General features: G+C 35.0%; 1 protein-coding gene across 2 annotated transcripts in view; it reads right to left on the bottom strand.

Annotated features, from left to right (window-relative positions):
* The window catches only part of lima1a (LIM domain and actin binding 1a), a 30,812-nt gene extending 21,449 nt beyond the window's left edge, over positions 1 to 9,363 (bottom strand). The window contains exons 1-3 of one of the 2 annotated variants that reach the window (XM_088007096.1): positions 9,251 to 9,363; positions 3,129 to 3,279; positions 439 to 484 (exon numbers count right to left, since the gene is read on the bottom strand). In XM_088007096.1, the coding sequence (XP_087863222.1) occupies positions 439 to 484; positions 3,129 to 3,253 (171 nt within the window). In that variant the 5' untranslated portion in view covers positions 3,254 to 3,279; positions 9,251 to 9,363. Of the gene's footprint in view, positions 1 to 438; positions 485 to 3,128; positions 3,280 to 5,483; positions 5,705 to 9,250 lie in introns of those variants that run through there. The other variant, XM_088007095.1, reaches the window with a different exon arrangement.
* Between the last annotated feature and the right edge of the window lie 2,927 nt (positions 9,364 to 12,290).

The following is a 12,290-nucleotide window of genomic DNA, read 5'->3' on the forward strand; positions in this document are numbered from 1 at the left end:
TTGTTTAGTGTCCCAACTTTTTTGGAATCGGTTTGTATTTACACTAGAAACTAGACCAAAAATACTTGCTAAGATTTTGTGTTTTTGCAGTGTAGCGCAAAAAAGACGAGTTTTTATTTTTTTAAAAATCCTTAACTCATGTTCGACTAAAATCAGAAGGTATGAGGCGGCATTTAAGCTAAAGAGATGTAATAATTATTGAACAGTCAGAAAAAAAAAAGTTAATAGTTTAAATATGTTGCATCATTGTCTGTAGGTTTATAAATTTGGTCTCCAACCAGAAGCTAATGCTATTTGGGAATCCATGATCTAAAAAAAAAAAGACGGTACTATTTATATTTTTATTCACTGCAGTTGCAGCTTCGATATATTTTTACTCCAGAAAGCTATAAAGGCCCAAAAGATGTGTGTCGATTAAAAATAAAGCTCATCACCAACCATTTTTTTCCTCTCTGCATTTCCCTCCTCTGCTGCCATCTGGTACCTGGAGGAAAAAAAGCAACATGGCGGACATTAATGGACAACGGGGACCAGAAGCAGCTGATCCAAAGATCATTTAGTCTTCAGGTGCCATCCAAGTAAGAAAAAAAAAAAGAAAACAGCAACTTTAAGATGACTGAAGCGGTAAACTAAAGAAAATTTGTTGAATATATTGTGCAACTATTAGGGAATTTATATGTTTATTATCGTAAAGACATCATCTGGACTGTTTATTAGCGAATGAGGCCAATATTTACATTACTTGATAGTTAAGATGTTTTTTTCCAGCCAACTTTGTTTTTTTGCACATTTCTATTTGATTAGTTTAGATTTATTCCAGAGTTTCCTTCAGCAGATGCATTTTGGAGGTTTTTTTAATGTCATGGATGACTTGGCAGCTTTCATTTTCCTTTTTCCCAGAAACATGGAGGAATATCTGGTTTCACCAACTGCTTTAAATTCAAATGGAAGCCACTAGTCCTTGACATGCTCCGGTCTGAATACTGCAAATAAAGACCACTGGTGCCAGAAAAAACTTTAAATATTGGAGAAACTAACCTTTTTACTAGAATTAGAACTGTTTTACATTTGAAGGAATCATTTGAAGGCTTAGGAAAATACACCTGGCGTTACCGCTAAAAAGTTACATTTTAAAAACAAGAATAAAAAATTACTTAAAATGCTCTCAAATGATTAATGCACCTTCATGTCTCATAATCAACTGATGAAGCAATACAAATATTTAAAGCAACGGTTTGTCGGGTGGTTTTATACAAACTGCTGCATCTGCAAACAGAACAATACTGGCCCCTAGTGGTAAGAAGGAGAAACTGCAGCCAATTTAAGCACCAACAGGAAGCACTTCTACAAAATAAAGTTTTGTATAAAGCTGGAGCAACAGGTTGGTAGGCACGTTTTAAAAATAACGGGAAAGTTTTTAAAAATCGCCTGAAGTAATTTCCAGGTCTGGATAAACACTGGTAATGGAAATATAGTCAGACAATGATGCTTTGCTCTCCCAACAGAAAACTGGGTTTTCCAAAATAAAACACACACAAAATCATTTCACAAATTAAAAAGAACAGCAATATGTCAACTGTTGGTCCTCATTATTAACATTTGGATTTTCCCAAAGTTTGTTAAGACAACATTATTCATTTTCCATACCGCACGATCAAAACACAAACTAAAAAAACAAAAAACAAAAAAAAAAAAAAAAAACAGTCAAACTTAAATGTATTGCATTAATTGGTCACAAGTAATCCAATTAAGTTTGTTAGTTTATTAAATAATCAAGTTAAACTTAAGCATATTTGTGATAAAGTTGGAGCTCCAGCCTCTTCACTGCATCCCTGATTTAAAATATCCAGAGTTGTGACATTTTACCCCATTTTGTTTCCAATATATAAACAAAATGTCTGAATGTTGCATCTGCAAAAACCAGACCGAAGAGACAAACAAACTGATGAATAAACAGATAAACAGACTGATGTTTACAACTTTTAGACAATAAAAGTTATTTTTGCTTTGTTTACATATTTATGCAGATCAGTTGATTCATAAACACGACAAAACTGTATTGTGATAATAGCAGTTATTTTCCTGACTTTTCTGTTTTCCTTCATGTCAAGTCTTCCATTAATCTTTGTGAGTTTAAGCATCTCAAGTGTTAAACATGTCAAGTTCTTTGGAAACGCCATGAAAACTGGGAAACCAGAAAAACAGGAACAGAGGAAAACAACCTCCACAACAGGTTATGGTCAATATTTGACCTCAATATGTAGCCAAATATTAACCTTTCAGTATTTAGCTACATGTACTTTGGTCCTAAAGGCAACACATTAGGGCCAGGCTAAGAAAAAAAACTAAACGAGACAAAGTAAACATAATCTGATGCTGATGTGTTAAATGATTAAGTATTTTCTTATTCATAAAACCGACTACAAGAAGCTCAACATTTCTTATTTAACCGGAGTTTCAACATTGCTTTGTTGTGTCTGGAGTTCCTATATTACTATGACTCTATTCTCGAATCACTACAACATTTCCTCAATTTTATTTTATTTTTTCTTGGCCTGGTCCCATTACTCCCCTGTAGCCACTGTTCTTCTAGAAACCAGAGCTAAATATGAAGAAAAACAAACGATAAATGCACTCATTCGTACGCCAACATGCAGGTCGGGAGGCAACCTGCAGCTGGAGAAGCTTGAATGGTGCCATATTTATATTATCATAAAAGAATATCAAAATATCTACTAGGAAACAACATTTTTTTTAAAAATAGAAAGTGTTGATGAACCCTGTGTAAAACTGAGCAAACAGAACTGAAAGCAGCTGAGCAGCAGGATCCGATTCAGTTTCAGCAGCTGATGAGTTCAGAGCGACGCGACGGTTCAGCTGCTGGTGAATTATTAAACTTCTGGATCAGAACCAGAAGTTTACACTGCAAAAACATAAAACCTTGCCAAGTATTTCTGGTCTAATTTTTAGAGCAAATATCTTAGTAAACTTGAAATAAGATGAAAATAACAAGTAGCTCTTCAGTGGATAGGAGCTTCTTTTAAGCCAATAATTATTTAATATTGATGGAAACGTTGTAGTTCCATTGGCATATAAAGTGGGGAAAAAGTCTGATGAGCAGGACTTACTTGGAGAAGCGCTCTGCGATGGCGGTGTTTTTTCCTCGGGCGGAGACGATGGACAGCTCTTTGGCCGTGACCTTGAGCGACTGCGATGCCCACTGCCTGCGGCTGAACGGCGCGACGGAGGCCATGTTTGTCGTCTGTCCAGGAAAAAGTGCTGAAACGGAGGAAAACAGAGCAACCTGTTAAAGTTCAACATTCCTTGAACAGGTTAGGATCTGTTGGCTATACAAAACATGTTCACCACGTTTTTGGACAAAATCATTCCCAAATAATGAGATTTATTCAGAATCAACCGTTTTAGGGCCTCCTGTCACTTTAAATGCAAATAAGCTGCTGCTGGCCACGCCCCTAACCCAACGTTTACACTCGTGAAAATAGTCAAACTGATGCGCAGTTCTGCAACTGTACATCTTTGAAAAGCATTAGTAGGGCCTCCTGCACAAACAACAAGAATGCAGCAAGTGATTTCTGGATGGCAAGTCAACAAAACACTTGTCTCACCCAGCAGCCATTGTACAGCGCACACAGCAGTAAACGTCCTGGAACTCAGCACAGGTTGCTAGGAGACAGGCAGAGCTCTGCTGGGGTTGCTAGGTAACGGCACATTGCCCTTATTGTGCAACTTATCAGGAAGGAAATGCTCATTTTCCAGACACCAAAAAAAACATCAACTTATTGCCAAAAAATCTGGCCAGATATATAAATTTTTAAGAATTTGGGGTGTTTTTAAAAGCAGTAAAAAGTATAAAAATGTGCACAATGTGAATTTTGCACAATAGGTCCCCTTTATATGTCGAAGCTGGCATTTTTTGGCATCAGTTTACCAACAAAAAAAAAAATCAGAAATGGAAAAAACTCTAAAAACAATCTTTTTGGTTGACCAAATCAGCCCGAAACTCAATTATTTCCCCATTATGTTTCACTATAGAGTTTTCCATGGTAGCATGTTTACCAATGTGTTTACAATGTTAAGCTGCTGTTTCTCTTGGTTAAACTGGGCTTTAAACAACAGGATCCGCTGGACTTTCATGTGGGGAATCAATACTTTGAACCAGACTCCATATTTGCCTGCAGCGGCCCCCGCCACCCAGCTCAGAAAGTCAATAGAGAGCGCGGAGCGACCATCTGTTCCCTGTGTGACAGCGCTCAGTCCGAGCCTGGACCAGACAGCAGAACCTCCTGCTGCGTCACAAAAACAACCTGCTGACACTTTCACCAGACCCAAAAAAAAAAAAAAAAGAAAGAAACGAGTCCCTGCCTGCTTTCACCTCGTCTGCAACACCCTGCAGGGCGCCGGCAAGCAACTGCACGCAGATTTTGGTAGCTAACCGTCATCGCTTGAGTTTTACGCAAAGTGATGAAGCAAACAATGAGACCGGAAATTACAGAGCCGACCGGGTCGGTACCGGTACCGTCACTCAGCAGGTCAACTATTCAGGGAAGTGCTCCAATTTAATGTGCCTTACATGTTGTAGGCTGAGAAAATAAAGATACATTTCATATTAAATGCAAAGAAAAAATGAATGAAACTTCCCGATTTGACTTTTTGATATGAACTGAGGGTTTGAACATTTAAAATTCATGTCTGTTTGCTCTTAATTATCTTAAATCTACTAATTAAATAAATTAAATTTAATCCATAAAACATTTAAACTAAACATCTGAAGAGCAAACCAGAAAGCAACTCAGTCATTTTTCCCTCCAGTTTGTAGAAAATTGTTAAAAAAATAAACCTAATATAAATAAATCAGGTTTTTCAGGATGAACACCATGATATAATTTCAATACCTTTAAATAATTTCTAGTAGTACTTAATAGAAAGCTTAAATACAAACAACCAGGTAAATATACAAATAAAATATTTTAAAAGTATTACAAATATAAACATTTACAAACAAAAAGCAGAAAATAAAAATTTATACTGAGAATTGGAAAAAAAATGTTATGTCAACATCCACTCCAGAATGAATAGACAAGTCAGATTAATTAGTTTTCAGTTTTTGTTCTTAAACATCATCTTATCGGTTTTTCATGCATCTCTGTTCATAATAAGCAGCTTTTTTATTCTTCCATATGCTTTGGGATCCTTTATATTGAGCCTTTTCCCAAATCTGACGATTTCAAATCTAACTTACTATTAAATTATTTTCTGAAATCATTGTGTTTCAAGTGAAAAAGTCAGTCACAAGTTTCGAAGTAAATTTCTTCCTGAAGCTCCTGACAGTTAAAAAACACAAATGAAGTCAGATAATCTTGTGAATGTTTCACGTCAGAGTGAGATTATAAACAAAGCAGCAGGTAAGAAACAAACGGACTCCATGTTAAGCTGCTGCTAAATACTAAAACAAACCCACCTACCTCAGGTTATTTCTGACGGTTTTCTCCCTCCGATCACCGGTTCGGATCTAAAATATTTCCTCCTCCGCTGCTTTAACCAGCGCTTCAGACCCTAAAGGGAAATATGACGAGTTCCCCCACTAAACTCCTCCCAGCCAATAGGAGAGTAGCACCACTTACACCTGACAGGTGTTTTCCGCCCCCCTGATATTCAGGATGACCTGGGGGAGCGCGACAAGCAGACGGCGCAGCGACAAAGACCCGAATGGAGCAGGAAGTGGAGAGAAGGAGGAGGGAAGTGGGAGGCTAGGAGGGGGGAAATCCCACTGTGGATTCCAGGAAGCCGACCGAATCCTGGCTGCCACTTTCTCACAGGGTCAACAGTCTGCAGGATGTGACTCGCTCACAGTACCGCCTGACTTCACCAAAGAGGAGGACGAGTTGGGTCAAATCATGAGCAATCACAAAATTGCTCAACACAGAGACGATCCTCCCCCAACTTTACGAAAAAAAAAATCTGTAAAAACAAAAACCAGGGGAAAATAACTGCCAGTTTCAGGTTGTTTTTGCTCGGTGGTAGTATAAATTTAATCTGTTTTAACTAAAAAACTTGTTTTCTTCACAGGTTCGCAAGATTAACGTGACAGGAAATTTAGAAAAACTGCAATAAAGCGAGAGCTCATCTGTTTACTATTGTTCTGGGTTAGCTGGTTAATAATTGTACAGAAAAAGTTACTCAATATGAAATTTGTTTTATTTAAAGAAATAGAACCAGGCGAAGCTAAAACTATTTTTTTTTACATTTTAAATACAAAATGTGTGTACTTTTTGTACAATTTTGACTTAATTACCGCTTTGAATGTGTTCTTTCAGAAAACTGATTTCGAGTCTGTGCTCCAGTTAACCAATTACTAAATTAGTTTATTATTTCAATAATAGATTCATCACAATGTATCGTTTCAGCAATAATCCAAAAGTTACACGTTTCATGTGCTCCATCAGGCAAATTAAACTACTTCCTGTTGATTTTTAGCCATAATTATCACATCGAGAAGGAGTGCAAGTTATCAGACTGATAAAAGCATCGATCCTGTGGTGCTTCTGGAGTCTTTAAACTCCATTAGTGTTAAATATGACAGTTTAATCCCAAACACATGACTCCTCTGCGAGTCTGGAGGAAAAACTATCAGAAATTCCCGGACACTGCAGCCTGGAGGATTCTTGAGGAATTCCCAAGAAGGAAAAACAATAAAACGATACTCTTGGTTTCAGTTTTAAGTGACAAACCAAAAGGTGGAGGCGAGTTCAAGTGGAAGAAATGCAACTTTAGTTTCTCTTGTTCTGAAGCTGTAGCAAAACGAGAGAAAAGTGCAGAGAGGCAGTTCATAAATTAGATCTTTAAAAGATGCAACAATCTCCTTTATTTCACCTCTATACATAAACTCACTTCTAACTCCACAGTGAATGATGTAAAACCAAACAACCACCAGGAAGCTAGCAATGGTTTATCTCAGATTCAGAAACTTGATGTTTTCTCACCATAAAAAGAAAGCATGAGAAATTTCCCCCCATTTCAGTGAAAACAACAAACTCCAATAAAACAAAAAGAGATAAAATAGATACAATCATCCAACTCCTATCTAGAGCTGAGCAGTACAGTGTTTAAAAGGAAAGAAAAAAGATTTCAAATCAATTTCTGCCTCTGCTTTCAATTACAGAAGATATTTTTTAAGAAGTGTTTTTTAATTCAATTACATCTCAGAGTTGTACAATGGAGAAATAGGGCCACGTTACAGGAATTTCTGTTTCATTACAAGAACAGTCATATTAGCAGAAGAAGGTGCAATTTTCCCAAAAAGAAAAAGAAATTCTTAAAATTAAGATTAAAAAGTTGCTTTAATGAGGACAAAAAGCTTCATTATCAGGCTCTGAGGTGAAATAGTCATTTGAAAAACAGCTTCTAAATCCTACTGCTAAAAATAATTCGATTCTCGTGTTCAAATTACCTTAATAAATCCGATACCAAACGTTAGCTTCACAAGATGCTCAACATTCGTCATTCACGTTGTTTTTTCATGTAGAAATTCTCAAAATTACTTCCTTCACCAAATTAAAATCTTTATTCTGATAAATTTAATGCTTTATTCTCACATTATTTTGACTATTTTGTTACTTTGACTGTGTTCCAATAGTGCGACTTTATTCTCTGAATTTAGAAAATGGTTTCCCTAATATTCTGTCAGAGTTGACCCGAATCCATAGTCCTTACAGACACTGTAAAACATGCTGGTCAAACAATGTGGCCGCCCCGGGGGCGATGACATCACTCTGAACTATGGAAACCCAACGAGCGTATTGGTGAGAAAAAAAAAAATCCGGATTTTGTAAAATTAAAACATTTAAAAAAATTGATCAATTAAGATACATCACCCAACCTTGGGTGACCTACCAAGATTACTTTTTAAAAAAACCTCACAGAAACCTTTGATTTTTCCTGATTACCTGCCAGTTTATGACGGAGTTACGCGAGAATAATTACAAGAAATTGCACAGATTCAAACCGGTCCACCTGTGCACAAACGCAACAAACTTTGGAGCTGTAATTCAGCCCATAATTCAAGCTGTGACCTGCAGATCAGACACTACGAGCAGCTTGACATCATCAGCGTTTGTGACTCAGAGCCTCACTGCGAAGACGACAGGATGAGTCCACTTATATTCACACAGAGTCATCTGGTTTTGAAACCGGAACAAACACTTCACACAAAGAGACAAGAGCGTCCTACGCAATCCAGCCAGTCCTTCACCCTTTGGTCTGTTCACTTTAGCTACATCTGTTAAAGTATTCAGATGGATTTCATCTGTTTAAACAGAAAATAAAGACGGGCTCTAAAAAAATCTGGAACCTGATTACATCTTGGAAGGAAATTAAAAAGTTTCACTAAACATTAAAGATTCTCTAACATATAAACTTGGCCGATATCAAATCTTCAGTCTTGTTGGTAAAACCAAATAAATTATGTTTTATTACTTCCTGTCCCTGCAAATTCTTTCAGCTGTTTTTCCCATCCAACAGATCAGCTTCTGGACTGCAGCGTTTTAGGTTTATGATGCAACTTTTAAAAACAACATTTACATTTGTTTTTCATAACTTGCTGGTTTAAATAAAACATCTCTGACTGGTTTCTGACTGGGCTGTACACTTTCTTTTAGTTGGTCTCAAAGCTATGGTTCATTTATGATTTGTACTACTCTTGCCTACCAAAATGGCGGTTACACTCAGACTTAAGGGAACTATGCATTCATTATTTGGGAATCTCTCATCGCCAAGTAATGTCTAGATTGAAGTCAACTGTTAAATTAATAAGCTTTAATTTAACAGTTATTTGGGGAAATAAGTTACACGTATGAATTATCTTCATTAATCTGGCGCAAAGCAGGAAAAAACTGAAAGAAAACATTCCAGATGTTGGCGGTTTGCAGCAGAAATTAACTTAGAAAATGCTTAAGCTGCATCCTGAATGGTGAAATAAAAACATCTTTCTGGGGAACAAAATGTCTCAATTCCAACCTCTACAAGGAAATCACAAGTTGTTATTTTTTGTAAGACAGAGTATGAGCTCAACATTTTGAGTCATTCTGCTTCATTTCTCCTCTGCTCGACAGGTAGCAGCAGGTGACTAATGACTCAATAAGCCGCTCCGCTTAATTAAACTCACTTTGTGACAACTTTCATCTCATATTGATTCAGCAGCTGACGTTATCTCGCAGACATGAACAACTCTTACCTCACACTTGACAGGGAGATATTCGGTTCATCACTTCTTCATCTGAGCGCAGTTAATATAAAAAAACAACAAAATCACAGCTGCGCTTCAATAAACTCTGATTTCACCGCCGGTAATTAGGTCCAGATATCCCTCCGCCGCCGGGATCGCGCAGTAATATCTAGAGACATCTGAGGCGTTCTGTGGATTGCTACACACAGGATGGATTCAAATGGGACAGATTATAAACATATTTCTTGTCATTTTACCTTAGAGCACAATTTTGTCATGAATTAAAACCAAAACAAAACAACAAGAAGAAAAAAAAACTTACTGTTTTGAAAAAAATTCAACTGATTTTAAAATTATGACTTGTTTATGTTTAAAAAGTTCACGTGTTTGATATTTTATTCATTAAACAAAAGTTTAATTAAAAAACCTTGAAAATAATAATTATGTCACACATTGTACAACTGACACAGCAGATTTTGGTCATTTTGGACCAAAACTGTAAAATAAAATGAAATAACATTACACTTGGGCTTTTATTTTGTTGTAAATATTTTTTTTAAAATAATTCTATTCAGTTGCACATTTATTTGGATAAAAGTTAATTATTTTTCATAACTGCAGTTTTTATGTTCCAATTTTGCTCTCACTGTACAGTTATTCTTAATTTTGTTTTGCATGTTTATTTTATATTTTTATCTTTGTGTGAATACTTTGCTGAATTTTCCTGACTGTAGAACAATAAAGGAGATTTATTTTTTATAAAATAAGTATGATTAAATTGAATGAACAGTTTTGTATATTACAAATTATAAAACTTACAAATTAAATTTACAAAAGTATATTTCTAATTCATAAATTACAAATATAAAAATATTTTATATTTTATTTTTATATTTTTATCTTTGTGTGAACCTACTTTCAGACTTTTTCCCCAAATAAAGGATTATTTTTATTTTATTCTATAAAATAAAATAAGATGAACTAAAACATAAACAGTTTTATGACTACAGTCTAGGGGTCCATTTTTGCAATTTTTAAAAAAAATAAATAAATATAAATTTTTCTTTGTTTTTCAGACTCCTCTATTGTTGATGTGTAATAGTCGAAATTAAATAACTGGAAATGTTTATTCAATTTTAGGTTTCAGAAAAAGGAAAAATTTGATACAATAAAAACATTTTATTTGTATATTACTCTCTAACCTAAATACAAAATCATTTTTACAAAAAATATACTTTTAGGTGTAGATTTACAGCACTGTACTTTTCCCCTTTTTTAATAATATTATTCTGAAGTATCTCTACTTGAGTAAAATGTCTAGATACTCTGCCTTCTGTGAGTAACTTTTCTAAATAAAGAGGAAACATATTTTCACCAAAACTTCACCAGACACAGATCTGCAGTTTATGTCAAAGTGAGACTTTTTGTTCATACAACAGGTTTGTTGGCTCTCTAGAGCCATTTTGAGGTCAACTTCAAAACGGATACAGTAAACATTGTATTTATATTGCTACAAAAGTATTTTGTAAGTTCTGTGATATGATCTGCTATCAGTTTTATTAATTTCATATGAAAACATTTTGACTTAGAAAGCGTTTCTACTTTTTAAATTTTTCATTTTAGTCCCATTTTAGTCTTAAATATACCAGAATTTACACAATTTTGGTATTTATATTAATAAATTCTGGTATAATTATACCAGAATTAATATGAACTTTTATTTATTATAGATATAAATATAAATGTATACTTTTGTCTGACTGATGGCATCATTTTTAAATATTAAATCAGACTTTCAGATCCGAAGTTCTTGAGTAACTTCTGATCTGATTAAATACTTTTCTTGACTCGCTTCTTGTACTTTTAAATATGTTGAAGTAATGATGCTCTTACTTGAGTTTTTTATTTTTAATAGAAATTATCAATAAATATGAATACTATTAGCGTATTACTATCTTTGACTCTACCCACCTCTGACAGGATTTGATTTTTTTTTTTTTTTTTAATAATGAAGCTGGATAGAATTAATTAACGTCAATGCAGCCTTTTCTCCAGCAGATGGCAGTATAATAAATATTGATCATTTAAAGTACTCGTGTAATGAGGCTATTTGACCAGTAGATGGCAGACAACTATCTATCTATCTATCTATCTATCTATCTATCTATCTATCTATCTATCTATCTATCTATCTATCTATCTATCTATCTATCTATCTATCTATCTATCTATCTATCTATCTATCTTACATAAGTCTGTTTGCTGCATCTTCATTCTTTCATTCTATATTTAGTTCGTAGCGTTCTGGGAGACATCACCGCTGCAGCATTTCTGAACCAGGACAGGAACAATTGTGCAACACTCAGCCTGCTACAGTCTGATGCATTACACCACAAAGGTATTTGAAATTCAAAATGCATTCGTGGATTCTTCTGAAAATATATAACTAAGTGAAGTATGTTATCCATAAATATTTAATGATAGTAGGACTGCAGTGGAGCCTTGAACCTGAAATCACGCTTAAGAAAGATGACACCAATTTAGGAATGTAAAAACAAACACTTTGTGAAGACAAGTCTGATGTTATCATTACTATAATTTTTATTTTTAATATATTTTATTTTTAATTGCCTATTTTGTGTTTAAATATGTATTTATATGTATAATTGAGTGAGGTTTACTATCTTCCAACCACTACTTTTCATTCAAAACCTTTGTTTATATCACATGTGTCAAACTCAAGGCCCGCGGGCCACATGTGGCCCGCCATGTCATTTTACGTGGCCACCCAGCATTTTATAGGCCGATGATTGACTTAAAATAGGTTCTGAGCACGAATTGACTACAAACTACATCTCCCACAATGCATTCCGATTGTTACCAGCCAACATTACGGCTTCTCGCTACTAGAGAGCAGCAGAGTCACCTCAAGCTGCTTATTGATTTTCCCAGCGAATAAAACTGAGACATCGACAAGCTAACATCAAAACGTCCAAGAAAAGAAAAGTCGATTTACAAGTAAGACTGTGAATGAAGATGTGTGTGAGTT

The sequence above is a fragment of the Poecilia mexicana genome, unplaced genomic scaffold (genome assembly GCF_051168715.1).
Source record: "Poecilia mexicana isolate PSO_F unplaced genomic scaffold, ASM5116871v1 scaffold_7, whole genome shotgun sequence".
NCBI classification, from domain to species: Eukaryota; Metazoa; Chordata; class Actinopteri; order Cyprinodontiformes; family Poeciliidae; genus Poecilia; species Poecilia mexicana.